The sequence below is a fragment of the Mytilus edulis genome, chromosome 3, assembly GCF_963676685.1.
Source record: "Mytilus edulis chromosome 3, xbMytEdul2.2, whole genome shotgun sequence".
NCBI lineage: Eukaryota > Metazoa > Mollusca > Bivalvia > Mytilida > Mytilidae > Mytilus > Mytilus edulis.
The window spans coordinates 9,826,655-9,849,423 of NC_092346.1; the positions used below are offsets into that span (position 1 = coordinate 9,826,655).

At 32.8% G+C, this 22,769-nt stretch overlaps 2 protein-coding genes across 2 annotated transcripts in view; both read left to right on the forward strand.

Moving 5' to 3' along the window:
• LOC139515024 (splicing factor 3B subunit 2-like) overlaps positions 1 to 3,928 on the forward strand; it is a 35,949-nt gene extending 32,021 nt beyond the window's left edge. Inside the window, exon 22 of the mRNA XM_071304584.1 lies at positions 3,773 to 3,928. Coding sequence (XP_071160685.1) covers positions 3,773 to 3,835 — 63 coding nt within the window. The 3' untranslated portion in view covers positions 3,836 to 3,928. The remainder of the gene's footprint in view (positions 1 to 3,772) is intronic.
• Positions 3,929 to 6,103: 2,175 nt separating this feature from the next.
• Positions 6,104 to 22,769, forward strand: part of LOC139515759 (protein phosphatase 1 regulatory subunit 21-like) — a 39,396-nt gene continuing 22,730 nt past the window's right edge. The window contains exons 1-14 of the mRNA XM_071305441.1: positions 6,104 to 6,198; positions 10,191 to 10,259; positions 10,846 to 10,992; positions 11,340 to 11,444; positions 14,835 to 14,999; positions 15,520 to 15,578; positions 16,298 to 16,392; positions 17,410 to 17,612; positions 18,036 to 18,137; positions 18,683 to 18,771; positions 19,949 to 20,085; positions 20,854 to 20,946; positions 21,572 to 21,699; positions 22,393 to 22,560. Of these exons, the coding sequence (XP_071161542.1) occupies positions 6,151 to 6,198; positions 10,191 to 10,259; positions 10,846 to 10,992; positions 11,340 to 11,444; positions 14,835 to 14,999; positions 15,520 to 15,578; positions 16,298 to 16,392; positions 17,410 to 17,612; positions 18,036 to 18,137; positions 18,683 to 18,771; positions 19,949 to 20,085; positions 20,854 to 20,946; positions 21,572 to 21,699; positions 22,393 to 22,560 (1,608 nt within the window). The 5' untranslated portion in view covers positions 6,104 to 6,150. The remainder of the gene's footprint in view (positions 6,199 to 10,190; positions 10,260 to 10,845; positions 10,993 to 11,339; positions 11,445 to 14,834; positions 15,000 to 15,519; positions 15,579 to 16,297; positions 16,393 to 17,409; positions 17,613 to 18,035; positions 18,138 to 18,682; positions 18,772 to 19,948; positions 20,086 to 20,853; positions 20,947 to 21,571; positions 21,700 to 22,392; positions 22,561 to 22,769) is intronic.

The window sequence follows — 22,769 nt, forward strand, 5'->3', positions numbered from 1 at the left end:
GTTCAGATTAGAATGCAGATTTGTTTATGTAACAATAATCAGCCCTTTCAATTCTATAAGTGTTAATGGCATAACCTCTTAGGGTGTTTATTTAGCAATATGACAAATGTATGAATGTATAACATTTGAAATTAACAATTCACTGAAACATTGCAATAATTTTTTTTTCAAAGTATGGATTATTGAAACAATGCTTGGTAATTAACAAGGTTTCCTTAAATGTGCAAATCTTGTATTCCGGCTACATAGAAGGGAATGAAATTGAATTTTTCATTCTTTTAGAAATGACTGTCAATGGTTATCTGTATAAAAAGTATATATTTAGCTGTAATACTACGAAACTACACCAAGACTTTACTATTTTGTGTTAAAATAAGCTTAAAAAATCATATTGCCCAGTAATGCCCACTATTCCCCATTTCTGGGAGTATTGCCCAGCCCAGGAAAACCCGGGTTTTCCCACCCGGGAATTCCCAGGCAGGTAATACTTTGCCAACCCTGTACCCCACATACAAAGATAATTATACCCTACACACAAAGGTAATTATACCCCACATACAAAGGTAATTATACCCCACACACAAAGGTAATTATACCCCACATACAAACTTTTCATTTTATTGAGTCCTTTTCAAACTTGACTGATGACTCCACTCTACAAAACCTTAAAAGGGCCTTGGTGGCAGAGTTATCTAAGTAATTACCACTTTAGTCACTAGCCAGTCAACACTGAGGTTGTAAGTTGGAAACCTAGTGTGGGTGCACTTGACTTTTAATTGACTAGGATTGCCAGATTTCCTATGGAAGGTCATTGGTTTTTTTTGGGGGGCACTATGGCTTCCTCCACCAATAAAAACTGGGCGCCAAGAAATAGCCCAAAAGCTGTGCTTAAAAGTGGCGTTAAAAACACAAAAATCAAATCAATCAAAACCTTGTTTAGTTTTGATAATGAGAAAAATCTGAATAGTGACCATTTCTTTTGAAGGGGGTTTGTAAAACATATTTATATTAATTATGATTGTTTCATCAGTGCCTTCATTTCTAATATAATGCCACTATCTTTAAACTTAAAATAGGATTTCCACACATCAAAACTTTGCACAAATTTGATTTTCACTTAAAAGTCCCAAAATGAGAAACAAAGCTTTTCCCTTTTATGTTTAGGGCATCTGGTATTTGAGCTTGCTCACTCAGTGATCTTTCAATTTCCATTTAAACATACATGGTACCCAGGGAAGGCATTTTCAAAATGGGGTTACCACCTGTAGACAAAAATTAAAATTCCATTTGCAATTCCACTGTATTTGACACCCAGCCATAGTAGTGAATTCAAAGTCCCTTCCCTAGGTCACATTTATGTTTTTATGGAACAAACCTTTCTGCTTTCGTAGTTTCTAACTGATATCTGTAGATTTTATAATGATTCATGTTAGTTTTACAGCTTTTCATCAAATCAAGGGAATATATTTGTTTTCAAACATAAGGCTATACTTAAAGGATGAAGTCTGAAAAGAGCCATAATTTGAACCCTGGCCTTGCGGTCATAAAACTTTCGAGCACAATTTTTGTACTCAGACTCAAGAATCAACCAATCAAAATACTGGATTTCATGTTTCGAGCATGATTTTTGTGCTTCGAGCACTGAGAAAAGTTTTATGACTTCAACCCCTGAAATTGCAAAAATTAAAACAATTACTCAAATTTCAAACTTGTACTTTATAGTTTAATTGATAGATTAACACATCAATATAATCTTGAAACTTTGGTGCAGAAAGGTCACTTGTGATATCCTTGGGAGTCATAAACATGTTGAAATTGACATATTTGCCCTAAATAACCATTTTACACAAAGTTTCTTTTTAGTCAGAATAGATATGAATAGAGGTATTTTTAGCTCACCTGGCCCAAAGGGCCAAGTGAGCTTTTCTCATCACTTGGCGTCCGGCGTCCGGCGTCCGGCGTCTGTCGTCCGTCGTCCGTCGTCGTCGTCGTCCGTCGTTAACTTTTACAAAAATCTTCTCCTCTGAAACTACTGGACCAAATTAAACCAAACTTGGCCACAATCATCATTGGGGTATCTAGTTTAAAAATTGTGTCCGGTGACCCGCCCAACCAACCAAGATGGCCGCCATGGCTAAAAATAGAACATAGGGGTAAAATGCAGTTTTTGGCTTATAACTCAAAAACCAAAGCATTTAGAGCAAATCTGACATGGGGTAAAATTGTTTATCAGGTCAAGATCTATCTGCCCTGAAATTGTCAGATGAATCGGACAACCCGTTGATAGCTTGCTGCCCCTGAATTGGTAATTTTGAGAAAATTTTGCTGTTTTTGGTTATTATCTTGAATATTATTATAGATAGAGATAAACTGTGAACAACAAAAATGTTCAACAAAGTAAGATCTACAAATAAGTCAACATGACCAAAATGGACTGTTGACCCCTTTAGAAGTTATTGCCCTTTATAGTCAATTTTTAACCATTTTTCGTAAATCTTAATTATCTTTTACAAAAATCTTCTCCTCTGAAACTACTGGACCAAATTAAACCAAACTTGGCCACAATCATCATTGGGGTATCTAGTTTAAAAATTGTGTCCGGTGATCATGCCAACCAACCAAGATGGCCGCCATGGCTAAAAATAGAACATAGGGGTAAAATGCAGTTTTTGGCTTATCACTCAAAAACCGAAGCATTTAGAGCAAATCTGACATGTAGTAAAATTGTTTATCAGGTCAAGATCTACCTGCCCTGAAATTTTGAGATGAATCGGACAACTCGTTGATAGGTTGCTGCCCCTGAATTGGTAATTTTAAGGAAATTTTGCTGTTTTTGATTATTATCTTGAATATTATTATAGATAGAGATAAACTGTAAACAGCAAAAATGTTCAGCTAAGTAAGATCTACAAATAAGTCAACATGACCAAAATGGTCTGTTGACCCCTTTAGGAGTTATTGCCCTTTATAGTCAATTTTTAACCATTTTTCGTAAATCTTAGTTATCTTTTACAAAAATCTTCTCCTCTGAAACTACTGGACCAAATTAAACCAAACTTGGCCACAATCATCATTGGGGTATCTAGTTTAAAAATTGTGTCCGGTGACCCGGCCAACCAATCAAGATGGCCGCCATGGCTAAAAATAGAACATAGGGGTAAAATGCAGTTTTTGGCTTATCACTCAAAAACCAAAGCATTTAGAGCAAATCTGACATGTGGTAGAATTGCTTATCAGGTCAAGATCTATCTGCAACAACAAAAGAAAGAGAGTTTTTAACGACCTCAGCTGGCTATACAACCCTTGCACAATCAACTGAATTTTGCAGAAATCATTAATAGGATAGATTGCCCTTATATGATAATTTTTTATTACCTTTTTGGTTTTTTTGGCAAAGTGGGGGGGGGGGGGGGGGGGGGGGGTTGCACAACAACAAAACTACTTCACAACTTTCTCATTACTTTGCATTTCTTGTTAGATAAATTTTACAAAAATTCTCCCCTGAAACAACTGTTGAATTTAAACAAACTTGGTTTAAATCACCACTAGGATATCCAGGGACCACTGTGTATGATGACCCTGCCTGCCCACATGGCTGAAATTAAACATAGGTTTCAAATGCACTTTTTAGTATTATATCTCTGAAACTAAACGACAGTACAACAGTTGCATTTATCATGCAACAATTGTAAATAAAAATATCAGGTGAGCGACACAGGGTCCTTGGACCCTCTAGTTAAAGAATTTAACTTATTTTATTTTCTTATTTCAGAAACGAAAGAAACAGCAAGACAGTGGAAAATCGTCCAAAAAATACAAAGAATTCAAATTTTAAAGACAATATTTTTATTTGTAATTTGTTGGACCTTGAATCATGTCATTTGTTTCATATTTTATGTCGTCATAATTAAATCATGTATATAAGGTATTTGCTTTTACATGTTTGATATTTGAAGGAACCTTTGAAGGAAAAAATGAACTATAGCTAAACACAGTATTTATTACATGAAAATTAAAACAAACCAATGGATTCAGGTTAATCAAGGCTTTCCCTTTTCGATTGAATATATAAAGGTGTATGAATTCATCACCACAAACAAAGACAACAACCAAAAAATAGCAACAAAAAAAACTGCACAAAAAAGGCATCCATAATTCAACATACCGGTAGTCTTCTGCAATAGATAATGTGTAAAGCTCTATATCAGCCCATGATTTAAAAAAGTAGTGTTAGTCAAAATCAGTATCTCGTTTATAAAACTATTCAAAGACAAAAAACAAAGATTACCAAAGACTTGAAAAGGCATTGTATGGGACACCAATTCAAGCAAATTTAAAGTCCCTGTATGTAACTTGGCCAAAATTTGGAACAAAGTTTATCTTGAAATTTTACTAATATGAAAATAAGGAGATGTGAAATGATTACCAATGAGAAAATACAACTATATTGTATCATCAAGAGTCAAAATGATGTGGATGTTGGCAGCTATAGATCTCCATACCAGTTTTGGTATAGTTAGAATTTCACAATTTGTTGAAGGTCCAATCTGTTCATATAAATAATCTTAACACTTTATATTGAGTTCCTGCTAGCGGAATCATACTGCCTCATTAAATCCCTATATTCACGAAGTTGTTAAAGTTCTGACCAATTTATGACATATGTATTAAACCTATTTTGTAAAAGATTTTTTTTATGAAAATGTAATGTATGTTAAAATAACTGTGAAATGTATATTCCATAAGAGGGAATCAACCAATCAACACTATCAAGAAAGGGCAATTAACAATGGGAAAGGAAAAGTTGTCCTAATTGTGGTATGAATTTATTGTGAGAAGTTCTGAGATTGATAATGAATGCATGAAAGGACAGCAGTTGCATTTATTAAGAGTAAAATTGAGTTAGATACTTAGAGGACAATAAAAAACATTTCCAAATAACAAAAAGACCGACAGATTAACAATAGCCATCATAAGTTGTACAATTTACAAAATACTTCACAGAAAATTGATTGAGGAACACAGATAACTATGAGAAACTATATATATATAGAGAGAGATAAACTAATCAAGGATAACAGGCCTACAATTTGGTATGCCAGACTTGTGTTTCATCTACATAAAACATAACAGTGATGCTCAAAACAAAACTTGGAAAGCCAAATCAAAAACAAAACTGTTGGAAAGCCAAATCAAAAACAAAACTGTTGGAAAGCCAACTCAAAAACAAAACTGTTGGAAAGCCAAATCAAAAACAAAGTGAATAAGCACTGATAACCAATAATCAGGATAGACAGAGAGGAACTATTAAACCATCATTCTGTTTTGTGAGGACTGAAACAAGTCAATCTATAAATCATCACAAAGTGTTGTTTATTATAAGTTACCTAATTTCTATTGAGTAAAATATTATCCAGGTGATACTATATTCCAGGGATTGTTTTTCCTACATCAGGAAAAGCTTATAGACATTTGAGAGATTTATATTATCCAACTAGCAGCCACAGTTCCATCCTCTAATTCTTGTTTGTTAAGTCACTGAATGACTTGCCACTGTTATTTTCTATTTAGTGCCATTAGTAAAAATGCAACAGCACCTGAGTTCACCCATGGTTTATAGTGATAGGGGATATCCGTTATGAGGTTTTGTCTTCCTTAGTCTATTTTTTTCTGTTCCTTGTATGCTTTAATGTAGATTGCCTGTTTTGTATTAATTTTTGGGGTGTCTTTTGGCCAATGTATTTTTCTACCCCTCAGAAAAGAAGGGGGGTCTATTAAATTCCCTAAACACCCGTGTAAGCACATTCATAGTTATACACACACCATTTAATTCCTGAGAAATAAATGTTCTTTTTGGTTTCGGTAAGAAAAATATAACTTGGAATTGCTTGTAGTAGATAAAAAAAAAAATGGCAATCTGTTGAGAAAAAAATAAAATTCTAAACAATATGTTATAAAAACCCGAGTGTCTGGAAGAAGATACTTAGTTTATTATGGTGATATAATCAAAAAATTATGCATTCTGTAAACCCAATCCAGACCCTCATTAAGATAGACTGGGATCTATCAAGAAGGATCTCTCCAGATCCGGAAATTTTTACCGTTTTCGGTCTGAGTAGTACCTATCAATTGTCGTCTTCCGGGTGGAGGATGGCAGATGCAGCAAAATATCAGAAATTAGCCAGCGAATACGCTAAGGTACGATCCATATTCAATTAATTCTAGAGAGATAAACACACAAGACGATTTATCAAAAATTATACACTGTTATCTCGGTCAATAGTTTCATTTTCATAAACCGTCTGTAAATATGCAACGCCCCCTTTTCACTGACACAGTCAATGTTGCACTTACAGACTGTTAAATGTTTACTAAGGTGAAGGATTTGTTTTTCCTGAATGGGAGCTGGTTCTGTTGAGAAATTTCAACTGCTGTCGGCTTTAATAATTGTATCAGTGAAAATCATTCTACTGTAAACAAATGCCGTGTAAGGGGCTTGTTCTGTGATCTTCTGTTGTAGGATTCATAGTCATAACAGCATCTTGACCTCTTGTAAAAGGTAGTGAACAATCTGGTAGCCACCCTCAATAAATATCATTGAATTTGATAGCAGACAATCAAGAACTTTGATACAAACACCAGTGGCGGATGCAGGAATTTTCGAAAGGGGGGGTGCTAGCCCAGGGCAAAGGGGGGGTGCAGGGGGGGGGGGGGGGGGGGTGCAAACATATGTCCCGATTCAAATGCATTGATCGGCCAAAATAAAGGGGGGGTGCGGACCCCCGGAACCCCCCCTCTGGATCCGCCACTGAACACAACTGAAAATTTTGTGAATAACAACTGATCTATCATCCTTGGTGACATTTACATCTGTTTTTTTTTGCAAAACCTATAAATGATTGGAACCCATTGTCCAACAGTCAAATACAGTGGAAAGTTTTAAGGCAGTTATGTTACTATACTGGTTGAAACAGTGGGGCACACCAATTTATCCTTGATAAGCTTTACTCAGCAATTTTTAGGTCATTTCTAGCATTTGTCTATAGTATTTAATAACTAGGGATGTCAACTCAGTGAAGATTTACTACTTGAGTACTCGTCTGATTTACCGAGCGATACTCGAGTACTCGCTCAGTAAAACATTTACAAAATGGAAACACAAAATTATACCCATTTTATGTTTTGTGGGTCGTTATCTTATGATCATAAAACCCTCAACATTATTACCTAGAAAAAATAAACCAAGGAATTTTATACCATAATTAACGGCTCATTAATTTATTACATGTAATAATTATGTAAACTGGTAATTATCTAAATCAAGTAATTAATAGGCTATTTGCCAATTCCCGTAATTGACCCTGTAATTAGAGATCCCTTTTTTGTTGTCTCCCTTTATGAGGTACGTTTTTTTTTTATTTACAATGGAGAGCTAGCAGACAGAGCAAATTTACCTGTGCGTAATGAGAGTAATATATAAGTTTTTTAAATCTTTTAATTACATTAATTTGTTGTTTAGCTAAATACTTTTGACATCAGAAATTATTTTTCATGTAAAATTAGTTAAACCGCTGATACATCACTTTCAATTCATCATGCTTTGCATTGGCAAAAGCCAATTTTGTCTGGTATGGAACCAGTCTACAATTGACAAAGGGAAGTAATTTGTTTAAAAAGTGTGTAATAACAGAATCAAACCGGTAATTGGCAAATGGACTATTAATATCTATAGAAAAATTATTACTCAAACAAAAGTATTTAGCAATCTTAGAAAAACACATTTAATGACCAACAAAAGAGTGATTATTAGAACTTTCTGATGCCTTTGATCATCTTCTGAGGGTCTACACAGGGTGTAACGGTTCTTCTTATTTAAAAATATTACCTTTTTTTTTTCTGGAACGAGGTGATTTCTCAACTTGGTTAGTTAACTTACAGTCCTGCTGATTTAAATACAATGAGCTTAAAATGTAAGACTTGGAAAGGTGCTCCTGTTCATAGCCTACCTATGTTTGGAGGAATTTAAATTGACAGAACTTAAACGCAAACAAATCGTAGTTTAATTTATTTTGATGAATATTTTATTTCTCAGGAGGCACTCTCAATATTATAAATAATGTTTTAATGTTTACGTTTAACAAAGCAACAACATTCTAACTTGAAACAGATTAGTCAAGTATCTTTTTGGTAATCGATACTCAGTACCACCGAGCGATACTTGAGTACTCGTTGACATCCCTAGTATTAACAGACACAAATGACAGTTACAGGTACAGATTTAGTTTAAACCTGAAATTAAGGATTTTTATCACTATACAAATCTTTGCCGAAATGAATACATAAAATATTTTTTTACGGCTATAAAGTTTTTCAAAATAATATTCATGATATTCAGTGGCAGATCTAGAAATTTTCATAAGTGGGGCCCTCTGGCTGCCTAAGACATGTAAGAGGGGCCTGCTCCCGTCACATTTCAAAGATTCCCTATATAATCAACCCAAATTTTTTTCTCAAAAGGGGAGCGTGGCTCCTGCACCCTAAATCCGTCTCTGATATTTCAGTCATGGTGTCTATATTTAAAATGTTGTCATTTACAGGAATATTTGCACGGTGAATGATAATTTATCACTGAAAATTTATGGGCTATAAATTATAATAATCATCAATGGCTACAAAGTGGCACTTAACATGCTTAAGCTGTCAAAATTCAAATTCACAAATTTGACTCTTGAAAATAAACAAAAATGAGATGTGGTAATATGATTGCTAGTGAGACAGCTATCCACCAAAGATAAAATAAAATTGATGTAAGCAATTACAGGCAACAGTACAGCCTTCAACAATGAGAAAAATCCATACTGTATAGTCAATTCAAAAAGAAAACTAACAGCCTTTATACATTATATTTATATAATTCATATAAAAAAAAAATTGCAAAACAATATTCATCATTATATATATGAATGACATTGCTTCCATCCTCTCCATTTGAACTTTGTATGATATTTGTCTCATTGACAAACATACCACATCTCCTTATTTTTATATGAACTATGTGAACGTAAGACATGCTATGACTATACAATCGACTACTGTTTTAATGATCACTAAATGCCACTGCTGGTGGACGTTTCGTCCCCGAGGGTATCACCAGCCCAGTAGTCAACACATCGGTGTTGACATGAATATCAATAATGTGGTCATTTTTATAAATTTCATGTTTACAAAACTTTGAATTTTTTCGAAAAACTAAGGATTTTCTTATCCCAGGCAAAGATTACCTTAGCCGTATTTGGCACAACTTTTTGGAATTTTGGATCCTCAATGCTCTTTAACTTTGTTCATGTTTGGCTTTATAAATATTTTGATATGAGCGTCACTGATGAGTCTTATGTAGACGAAACGCACTTCTGGCGTACTAAATTATAATCCTGGTACCTTTGATAACTATTTACTGTTTATAATACATGTACAGTTAATAAAATTGAGAATGGAAATACGTTAAAAAGAGACAACCCGACCAAAGGGCAGATAATGGTTGTTTGTAGGTCTTAGATATTTTAAACTGTCTTGGAGGTCATTTGACATCCAATCAAACGGGCTCACAAATATACAGGCCTCACTGTATACAGTCAGCCAATTTGTCAAAATATTCATTTGGGATTTTAAGAGGATCTGAATTATACATTAAGTATTTTTATCTTCTATTTCACAAATATTGAAGTAATGCTCACATTACTACACATTTTCTTCATACCTTTTGTGTATGAAGAGTAAATCCAACAGATGCGGATTTAGGGGGGGGGGCCCCTTTTGAGAAAAAAATATGGTTGTTTATATAGGGAATCACTGAAGCGTAATGAGATCGGACCCCTCTTAGGCAACCAGTGGGCCCCCACTTATGAAAATTTCTGGATCCGCCACTGTCCAATTTTATTTTATTGATATCATATTGCAATGTATTGGTGAGGCACTGAGGTAAGAAGATACTGGTTTTATTTGAAGGGTAGAAAATAAGGTTGTTTTTGCATACCTACATTTTATTAGTGCGGAATCATTCTTAGTTGGTATATTTGATTTCCATTGTGTTTAATTTAATGTCAGATATATGTTTGTGGGCCTGTTATTTGTGTTATAATTGAAGAAAAAGTTTTAATTTGTTGGGTTTCAAATTCAAATTTACTTTACAGTTGAAGGCACAATTCCCTGTGTTAAAGAAAGCATATATAGACGAACAAACAGCCTGTAGTGAAGTAAAGGTATGAAGGGCATTTTTATAATATATTTTAATTCATAGGAGTACATTTGCCTATACATCGATATATGAAGATGTGGTATGAGTGCCAATGATACATATCTCCATCTAAATCACAATTTGTAAAATTAAACCATTATAGGTCAAAGTAAGGCCTTCAATACAGAGCCTTGGCTCACACTGAACAGCAAGCTATAAAGGGCCCTAAAAATGACTAGTGTCAGGAAAACTAACTATCTAACCTTTAGATATAAAAAACAATAAACGAGAATCACTATTGAACCACATCAACAAACTACAACCACTGAACATCAGACTTAAGACAGGTGCAAGCAAATGCAGCAGGTTTAAACTCTTTAATAGAGCTCTACAACCTTTATCCTATATGCAATGTATGCATTTACAGTAATGGTATAGGATTTCAAATTCCTGTTCAATAAAAAAATGTAATAAAACTAATTTTTCTATTTTCTATTTTTGTTAATAAAAGTATATTGGCTTGCAACACCAGTCATCTTTCGATTCTGTCTATGTATGATTTTGAAGAAACTTTTACCTTCCTTTATTTTAATTCTATCATGTACATGTAGGATCAGCTTAAGGAAAAAGAGCAAGCAGTCAGGAAATTTGAACAGGAAATTGACAGTTTGACCTTCAGAAATCAACAGTTATCAAAACGTGTATTACTGCTACAAGATGAATTAGATGATGCTCAGTCACACAAGAAAAAGGGGAAGGTAGGATTTACTACATTTTATGATTAACGTTTTATTACAACGAAAATTTTCAGTAAACCCGATGCCTAATTTTAAGATATTGTCAAGAAACCCTATCAACAACTCTTTAATTGGTCATGTTGCAGGGCCAAATATAATCCATACCCACTATGCACTAATGTTTTGTTTGCTTCTGTCATAAACTTCAAAAGTATGGGTATGACACTGACAAAAAATTGTACATAATATATAGATATGCAACATTGAAATGTTGGTTGTGGTCAGTATATGGAACAAAAGATAAATAGAACAAAAATGTATGTTTTTTTCAGTTTACTTGAATTTGAGGGATTTGAAATATTTTTTAGAACAAACATTCAGATGCTAGCTACACTCCATCCTCAATATCAGCTGGAGTATTCAATGAAGAACTTCAAAGGAAAATTGAAGAAAATGCTAAGCTTAGTCAACAGGTGAGTTGTACAAACACTGGTTAGTCACTTAGTCAACAGGTGAGTTGTACATACACTGGTTAGTCACTTAGTCAACAGGTGAGTTGTACATACACTGGTTAGTCACTTTGTCAACAGGTGAGTTGTACATACACTGGTTAGTCACTTAGTCAACAGGTGAGTTGTACATACACTGGTTAGTCACTTAGTCAACAGGTGAGTTGTACATACACTGGTTAGTCACTTAGTCAACAGGTGAGTTGTACAAACACTGGTTAGTCACTTTGTCAACAGGTGAGTTGTACATACACTGGTTAGTCACTTAGTCAACAGGTGAGTTGTACATACACTGGTTAGTCACTTTGTCAACAGGTGAGTTGTACATACAATGGTTAGTCACTTAGTCAACAGGTGAGTTGTACAAACACTGGTTAGTCACTTAGTCAACAGGTGAGTTGTACATACACTGGTTAGTCACTTAGTCAACAGGTGAGTTGTACATACACTGGTTAGTCACTGAGTCAACAGGTGAGTTGTACAAACACTGGTTAGTCACTTAGTCAACAGGTGAGTTGTACATACAATGGTTAGTCACTTAGTCAACAGGTGAGTTGTTCATACACTGGTTAGTCACTGAGTCAACAGGTGAGTTGTACATACACTGGTTAGTCACTGAGTCAACAGGTGAGTTGTACATACACTGGTTAGTCACTGAGTCAACAGGTGAGTTGTACATACACTGGTTAGTATGTGACTTATAAACATACATCATACAGATTTAACACTAGCATTGTTGCTATTGAGAGAAAGGGTTTTCAGAGGAAAATCTTTTGGTACTATATGTATTTAACATTATTATAATGCAACCATTATAATGGACCCCTCTAAATCCGCCTCTGTACAATTATCCTATATTGATATTAAATATAATTCTCAATTGCTTTTGCATTGAAATCATCACGATAAAGATATGCACATTTACAGTATAAGGATTGTTTTCAAAATTTAGAACCTTGTCAGTCGTTAATTCGATGTTGTATGTCGATTTCATATCGTTATATGTTAACTTTTTTAGCTCACCTGGCCCGAAGGGCCAAGTGAGCTTTTCCCATCACTTTGCGTCCGGCGTCCGTCGTCCGTCGTCGTCCTGCGTCCGTCGTCGTCCTGCGTCCGTCGTCGTTAACTTTTACAAAAATCTTCTCCTCTGAAACTACTAAGCCAAATTTAATCAAACTTGGCCACAATCATCATTGGGGTATCTAGTTTAAAAAATGTGTCCGGTGACCCCGCCAACCAACCAAGATGGCCGCCATGGCTAAAAATAGAACATAGGGGTAAAATGCAGTTTTTGGCTTATAACTCAAAAACCAAAGCATTTAGAGCAAATCTGACATGGGGTAGAATTGTTAAACAGGTGAAGATCTATCTGCCCTAAAATTTTCAGATGAATCGGATAACCCGTTGTTGGGTTGCTGCCCCTGAATTAGTAATTTTAAGGAAATTTTGCTGTTTTTGGTTATTATCTTGAATATTATTATAGATAGAGATAAACAGTAAACAGCAATAATGTTCAGCAAAGTAAGATCTACAAATAAGTCAACATGACTGAAATGGTCAGTTGACCCCTTTAGGAGTTATTGCCCTTTATAGTCAATTTTTAACCATTTTTCGTAAATCTTAGTAATATTTTACAAAAATCTTCTCCTCTGAAACTACTGGGCCAAATTAATCCAAACTTGGCCACAATCATCTTTTGGGTTAGTATTTTGAAAAATGTGTCCGGTGACCCGGCCATCAAACCAAGATGGCCGCCATGGCTAAAAATAGAACATGGGGTAAAATGCAGTTTTTGGCTTATAACTCAAAACCCAAAGCATTTAGAACAAATCTGACATTGGGTAAAATTGTTTATCAGTTCAAGATCTATCTGCCCTGAAATTTTCAGATGAATCGGACAACCCGTTGTAGTGTTGCTGGCCCTGAATTAGTAATTTTAAGGAAATTTTTCTTTTTTTGGTTATTATCATGAATATTATTATAGACAGAGATAAACTGTAAACAGCAATAATGTTCACCAAAGTAAGATCTACAAATAAGTCAACATGACTGAAATGGTCAGTTGACCCCTTTAGGAGTTATTGCCCTTTATAGTCAATTTTTAACCATTTTTCGTAAATCTTAGTAATCTTTTACAAAAATCTTCTCCTCTGAAACTACTGGGCCAAATTAATCCAAACTTGGCCACAATCATCTTTTGGGTTAGTAGTTTGAAAAATGTGTCCGGTGACCCGGCCATCCAACCAAGATGGCCACTATGGCTAAAAATAGAACATGGGGTAAAATGCAGTTTTTGGCTTATAACTCAAAACCCAAAGCATTTAGAGCAAATCTGACATGGGGTAAAATTGTTTATCAGGTCAACATTTATCTGCTCTGAAATTTTTAGATGAATCGGACAACCCGTTGTTGGGTTGCTGACCCTGAATTGTTAGTTATAAGGAAATTTTGCTGTTTTTGGTCATTATCTTGAATATTATTATTGATAGAGATAAACTGTAAACAACAATAATGTTCAGCAAAGTAAGATTTACTAATTAGTCAACATGACCGAAATGGTCAATTGACCCCCTTAGGAGTTATTGTTCTTTATAGTAAATTTTTAACAATTTTCATAAAATTTGTAAATTTTTACTAACATTTTCCACTGAAACTAATGGGCCAAGTTCATTATAGATAGAGATAATTTTAAGCAGCAAGAATGTTCAGTAAAGTAAGATGTACAAACACATCACCATCACCAAAACACAATTTTGTCATGAATCCATCTGCTTCCTTTAATATTCACATAGACCAAGGTGAGCGACACAGGCTCTTTAGAGCCTCTAGTTACAACTTGTTTATGCTCCAGATAGCCTGCTGTATCATCATTGAAGATAGAGTAATTATCTTTAGATGTATCTTTTGGGGGGAATTGCCTTCTTGATTTTTTAAACCTAATCACTTTCCATTTATGTTAATTGTAATTATACCCTTTCTTTAAAATATTAGGGTTTTACCTCTACCTGCCCGTCTGTCCAGCCATCCATCCCATGAATTTTTTTGTAGTATCTTCTCAGGAAACTACTTCATAAGATTTCTGAAATTTGGTTTCAGGGTTTATGTAAGTAAGCTACACTGTGTGATGGGTTTTCAGATTCATCAATCAACAACTTCCTGTTTACCGAATACTTTCATATTTTACTCTATAAAAATTATACAGCTGCTTCGGGGGTATTATCAGTGAGCAGTGGCTTGCAGTTTCACTTGTTTTATGTAATTTAACTATATTTTTCAAGGTAGATGATAATGACCCTGTGAAACAGAGGCTTAAAGAGTTGTCATAAACTTCTATATGTTGTGATATTTTACCAGGTAGATGAAAGTACTCGCATGTATCAGGGAAGGATAGAAGAACTTGAGGCAAAAGTGAAGGAATATGAAGACAAATTTAATCAACATCAGGAAGTTAATGATGTGAATAAAGAGAAGAATAAAGTATTGATAGACAGACTGCAGGAGGAGAAAGCCATGATTGAGGTTAGTCATTACTGTGGATCTAATTGTATTTGAGGGGGTACAAATTGGCAATATTTTTATAAAGATGAAAACAAGGATATTAAATACATGTACATGTACCAAACAAAATTAAATGCATGACTGAAGACCCCAAACACTTTCACATAAAAAGTAAGGCATACAAAACTGAGCATAACCTAAAACTTATTACTGACCATGAAATGTATATTTTTCATTGATTACTTTTGTCAAATTCTGACCAAAAAAAATCCTTGAACCAATGAAAATGTTAAGTTCTTGAACAGTATACCATAGACCTGGTGAATTTTGTCAAAAAAGTTGGCTATTGTCTACCTACTTACCTAGTTCTTTTTATGCCCGGAGTAAAAAAAGTTGTAAAATGTCTTATACAACAGCTTTCTTCATTAATCAAAGTCTGTTCAATTTTTATTTAAACAATACACATAACACACAAATTAGCATAAAGAGTTTAGAACATATAAACCAGTTATAGTCTATTAGTTATGTTTTTTACTTGCAGGTTAAACTACAGACATTAGAAACAGATACAAAAAAGTACAGATCTAGAGCAGATAAAGCGTAAGTTACATTTTACTAAAGTGGGAATAACTATCAGCAAAATTAATTAGTCTAATATACATTGAACAGGAATGTCAAAATTTAAAATCTAGTTTTATCATTTTATTTTGCATGCACCTATTATATACAGACTTGATAATAATTTAGTTTGATATAAAATTATCTCCCTTTTCATTTGAAATTGATTAACAGATCTTGAAATTTATTTATAAATACATAAAGTTTGTTATACTCAGTGAATATAATTTAAAAAATTTCTAGAGCCAAAACAGTTCTGGAAGTTATTTATTCACCTTTTTCATATCAGGTTTATATGACTTACCACAAGATTTAATTTAAGCCAGTGAGATATTGCTTATCGGATTATTGGAATTAAAAACTATATCTTTGTAATTATTTTGTATTCTCAAAACTACATATGTACAGTTATGCTACAAATCTACAACACAACTCCCAGTTGTAGGCTGTTCTTATCTATAGTCATGCATATTCATCAGCTTTGTGTAGGCATGTCAAAGTCACATACGCGATAGTGACCAGCCAGTACACACTGTTACGATTTCATTTACCAGTATTAAAAAGATAAATATAACACCAGGAGACTTTTTTGCAATTTTATCTTAGAATAAGTTAAAATAAACCCTTCAAAAAAAAATGTCCACTGTTATTAAGGAAAGAATTAAAGTGGATTAATTGATGTTATTTATTTATGTTTACAGAGAAGAGAGTTTGTCAGACGTTCAGTGTCAGCTACAGAAACAGTTAGATACTGCCAACAAAATCATATCAGATAAACTTCCTTTTATAGATACAAGTATGTATAGACAAGAAGAATCTACCTTGCTGCCTCTATTCCCCAAGTTTTTTAATTTGTTTCATTTTGAAGTTTAAATATATTTAATGTGTATTCCAGGATATGTTCTGGCAATAGTTTAATCCTGGCCATGCATATAATAAAAACATCTGTACATGTTCCTAGATGTAGATTATCAATGAAGAAATTGCTTGCAGTACCTTTTTTTCTTGTTAAAAAACAAGTGACAAAATATCAAAATGGTTAAATAGCCTAAAGATGTACAAATGTCAAAATGCAATATACCCATTTTTATACGACCAGTGGGCCAAAAAGGGGGCACAAAATAAGCATTTTTGTAGTTTTCAAACAATTACTTGTGTTTCAGTGTATGAATCTCTTTGAAATTATACCACAAGTTTCCATATCGTGAAGGGATGGTTAATATTGACTTGGGGGTTATCGCTCAACATTGTTTAGAATTAGCTTATTAGGGGCAAAAGGGCCAAAAAAGGGGAAAAACTAGGTTTTTCTGGTCAATGTACAATTAAAACAATTTAAAAGCAGTGTACGAGAGGTAACTCAAAAACATTTAACATTACAATGTTGGGTTTGTTCTGATTTACCTCACTTACACTTCTTGTAAATTATGTATATAGATATGTCAAGTTTTGGACTAATTGCAAAAAAAAAAAGGGGAGGGGTAGCTTTTTTCAAATTTTTTACCCAAATTTCTCAAATTCCAAATTTTTGAAAAGTTTGAAGAAGAAATCTTCAATTGCACAATATTGCACAATAGATTTGTAAGATCTTGACGTTTATTTTGTGTCAGAAACTCTTATTTGTCAAAAGTTTGATCACAATCTAAATTCAGAGCTGTATCAAGCTTGAATGTTGTGTCCATACTTGCCCCAACTGTTCAGGGTTCGACCTCTGCGGTCATATAAAGCTGCGCCCTGCAGAGCACCTGGTTCTAACTTTTGATTCATATTTTTTCAGTTTTTGTTTTTCAATATATATTCTTGTAATATTTTACAGAAAACAGAGAACTAAATGGTTTAAATTTACCCACCCATGATAGAAAACATCAGCTACGAGCCAGAGAATTAGTTAGTCAGACAGCTAACCATCTGACAGATATGGTCCAAGCATTGTCTAATTTCTTTACATACTCAGAACAGAGATCCAAAATTTACCCAGCAGAATGTATTAGTGAACCAATGAGTCCCGTTAATATTCAGGTATACAGATTAACAATTATTACTAGAAAGTATTATAATATGAAATCAGCAAAAAATACAATAGTTTTCAACAGTTAGAGAAGATAGATTTGCTCGAAAATAACCATGTACAAAATTTCTATGAAGACAGTGTAATAGATAGGAAGACAGTATTATAAATTAATATTTAATTATAAAACATTCTTAAATGTATTTCATATCTGGGCCACAAACTCACAAACTTTACATTTAGTTTACATCCATTACAAGATCAGTTGTTAACTTTTACAACAACTAAATAAAATCTCTGTCCAAAAAAATAATGCTGATAATGTTTTAGCAAGATTTTGTTGTTCGGTGCTTAAATTTATAATGCTTCTTTTCAGCAGAACACCACAGATAGTTCTATGCATGGATTTATACTTGCTATTTTTTTTATTTCAGTATTGTAAATATCTCCATGAAAATGTGCAATATTTACGACCACTAGAACAGTCTTTTAAAGTTTTCCTCAGTACTCTCAATGAAGACACATTAACAACATTGGTATGTATAGAAATAATCTTTGTTTACCATGTTTCTAAAAATACCATTGAAATTTCATAATCATAACAGATTAGTGCATGTTGATCTTCTCATTGTAAGATTGAATGAATAACTTACACTGCATGTTTAAGCTGCAGAACTGTAGCTAGTTTCTTGAATGAGTACAGTTCACTTCCTGTGTCTTCAATCAGGATTTCTTGTTCTATTTTCTATAATGGACATATAGGTGTTCAATGCAGTTCAATTTCATTGACTTGAAAAAAATATCTGTCACTACAGGAGAGACAGCTTTTAAATTTGTATACCATATTTGTTATTCGAATAAAAGGAGATATTGTATATATATTAATGAGACAGCAATTGAAAAAAACAAAACCACAAGACATGCATCTTAAATTTGATGTTAGTTAGTTATCATCATAGATTTGTCGACAACACTACATTTCCTTTAAAATTGCAATTTGAATTAAGATAGAGTTACTTACTGGAATCAAATACATTTACTAAACTGAATAGTGAATATTTACTTGTTCCTTTTATTGCAGGAGACAGCAACAGACCTCCAGATATTCTCCAGAAAATTTAATACTTGTATAGAATATTTTAATAAATTATTGCCGTATCAGTTATTAAGGTAAGCAAACTGCCAAAATTGTGTCATTTTAAGTGGTCTTAGATCATACCAAATTCTTCTTTTTTTTTGACGAACAAAAGATGTAGACAAACAATTTCTGCCATATAATCAACAGTAAACAGTTAGTAATGTTATTTAAAACTTTCCTACATAATATTTTGAAGGCAAATACAAATTTCAAGTTGTAACAGTTTTAGATAATTACTACTACTATTAAATCATATTTGTCTGGAAATTGATCCTATAAAATGCTTTTTGTGTAAATATTGCATGAAATGCAACCAAAACCCTTTGAAACTGACTTTTTTATTTGGTCGGGTTGTTGTCTCTTTGACACATTCCCCATTTCCATTCTCAATTTTATTGATATCTAAATCTTCCAAGATTGATCACTACCTTTGAGATACACAAAATATAGTGCATTGATCATAAAATTCTATTCATGTTATACATGAACATTTCGATAAATTCATCAATGAAATATATGCTCAGATATTTAAGTCACAAAATGATGTTATACTTGTCCAGAAAATTACATAGCTATTGCATGGTGCAGGAATCCAAGATCTGTTCTAAAAATATCAATGATGTCATTGATAAAGTCTTCTTAAACAATTGGAGTTATCTTCCTTTGTCCACCATTCTAATATGACGTTCTTCTTTAGCTTTGGGTACAAAGCCATGTTCTAATTCAAATAAAACATGGGCTGCACGTAATTGACGTCATAATTAAAATAACAACGTCAGATGAATTTTGAACAACGCCAGAGATCAAAATAGACATTTTTGTTGGTGTTGCTCGCTAGGAAGTTAAATAAAAACATTCTAAAAGTAAGTTTAAATGTTTCTGTTCTTTTTTTTTATTGATAAACTGTTGATTTTTCTATAACGCTTTTGTTCATCAAATCAAAATGGTGACATTTCGAGCGTCTACTATAGGTCCGCTTCCAAGTACAAAAGTTAAAAATATTCCTATTAGAATCGAAATAATTCTATCATGCCATGCTCTATGCTCATTTTAACATGGGTAGGCATTATATTTGTAAACATTTAATACCTCGCAAACGCTCGGTATTAAGATTTTAACAAATATAATGCCTACCCATGTTAAAATGAGCATAGAGCATGGCATGAAAGAATTATTACTTAATTATACAATATCAATTTTGTTTTTCAGTATTGAAGAAGAATGTGCAGTGTCATCTTGTACATCAACATTAGAAACCAAAAACAGAGACCTTCATAAATCATTTAAACATTTAAATCAAGTCTTCAATAAACTACAGTCTTATATCAGTCTTCTTGCCTCACAAAGTAAGAATTGAGAGTGAATATCATTTCCTTTTTCATTGTAAAAAAGTCAAAATATTGATAATAATTCTATTTGAAATAAACTCTGAAAATATTGAATATTTACGCTGTTTCTGAACAGCAATCACAATTTCTGTACTTCATTATGAATAAGAAGATGTGGTATGAGTGCCAATGAGACAACTCTCCATCCAAGTCACAATGTATAAAAAGTTCAGATTTGTTTTTGTTAGCATAGTCATCTTGTGTTGTTTTCATTAAATGAATTAAAAGTAACCAACCAGTGAACTATGATTTACAATGCCAAAACTGTTAATTTAGAAATCATTGCATTTATTATTGTGACTGTTGGACGATTGACACAGTTTTTAAAATGTGGAAATTTAAGGAAATGCTACATACAAATAATTTTATTACAATTTAAACTGCAAGTTTTTATTTTTGTTATACCTTCACATATTCCTTCACAATTTTCACAATTATTGCAATAAAAACGTTGCAAAAATTTCTCTATTACTGCAAAGCAACTCTTATTCTGATTTGATCTATGTCAGATATTGTTGAAAGAGAAAAAAAATGCACAAAAAAATAGCCATTTAAAAAATGTCAATTGCCTGGAAACTAACAAAATTTTACAAGGCCTTCAATTTGATAATACAGTTTATTTCTTTATATAATGGAATTTATGTATGAAATAATTAATTAACCATATACACAAACCAATAATTGTTTTTCATCTACCGGTACTTGTATTTAACATTCTTTTTTCAGGTTCTAAATCATGTCCGCATCCAAAAATAAATCATCCCAGATTCTTTACTTTACTTTGTCAAGTATTAAAAGATTTAGACCGTGCAGTCAGAGGTAATGTATATTACTTAAAACCTTTTCATCTTAGATACATTATAAATATTTTCTAATAAACATGAATGAGACAATAAATCTGATGTATTCACATGCATATCAATTCCAGAAGACTTGTCATTTTATGTATCAAACGCATATAAAAAACATGGAATTTTACATTTAACTGAAAATTAAAAAAAAAACATTATTCATTCATTTCATTTTCATAAAAAAAAAATGATATTTTTCTGCAAAGGCTGTCCTAAAAAGATTTAAAAACCTCTTGTTTCAAATGTATTTCATCATTTTCCTTTTCCAAATTCAAATAAACAAAATGATTTATATATCATCTGTAAACCAAATATTTTCAAAAATATTAGCACAACATTTGGGCTTTAAAACAAATGGGAATAGGGGTATGTAAAAACCATGAAATCAATTATTCACACAAAAGGCAAGTTTTCCTCAATCCAAAAAAATTTATACCCTTAAAAATATAAAGAACTATGCAACAGCATTGTATTAGTACACAAATGAGTTATGCTGCCGTTTAAGGGCACAAATGTACTAATGTTTACAGATTAATCTATCTTATATATGCTGTTTTAGTACATAAATAAACTTATATTTGTCAATTTTACAGATGTATCCAAGCATTATAATTCTAAAGTATCTCTAGAACACCAGTTGCCTACTGCATCACAGAAACTCAAAACTACAGATGAATGTGTTGTGTCTTCATTAATATCTTTAGTCACTTGTACAAGTAAAGTAAGTCATTACATGTTGCAATCATATTTTAGGGTACTGTGGATTCATTAATTTTCATGAAATACCAATTTTGGTGGATTTTGTGGGAATTTAAATGTTCAACGAATAACAAATTTTGTGAAGGAATATATGCAGACTTTTCAAAGAAGTTTTCCTCAATCCACGGAAATTGGTAACCATGAAAATAAATGAATCCACAGTATACTATCTGTTACCAGCTCATTTGACCTATTTCAAAGTCAAAGCATTTTGCATTTTAATGGATAGTTTGATACTCCCATAGTGTTAAATAACTGTAAATTTCATGGTAAAATGTCATCTGAAAAGTGGACACATGCAATATTTTACAGATATACGGTAAAAATCTTGAAATTCTTTCGCCTAATGTCAAGTAGTAATGCTGCAGTGTCTTATTTTTGTTTAAACCAAATGCAGCAATACTGTAGAGGGTTTTAATTGTTTACCAGTCATTCAGTCTATTCATTTATTTCACCTGGTTATTGTCACGACTTCTTTTTCATGTAAATTTGTCATTTTAAACTGCTTGAATCAAGTATATTTATCTGAGTTTATATGCATTTTTGGTATAAAAAAAATATTTCAAAACCACTCAATAAAATTAGAATAAAATTGACCACTGACAGGAAATTTTTAAAAAATCGTGAGTGTAATTTATTAAAATTATTTTTCCAGTTATCATCGTTCTTGTCAGGGAATATTGATTTCTTTAGTCAGACGGGTGGCTACAGAACACGGGGTAGTAGTATTGGTAATGATCCCATGATGGAAGGACCTAGGTCTAACCCAGCCACTGTACAGTTTAGACAAAAAGCTGCAAACTATTTAGGCTTATTAACAATAGTAAGTATTTGATATTACTCTACTCTTTAAGGGCCGAGGTCTAATCAAGCTATTGTACAGATTGATAAAAAGCAGATAATTTTTTGGCATTATTAACAACAGCAAGTAGAAGTAATGACCTTAGCAAAGAAGAACCAATGTCTACAGTAATCTATTTTGATTCATTTATTAAAATATCTTTGTATTTTCATGTGTTGTTATATTGATCA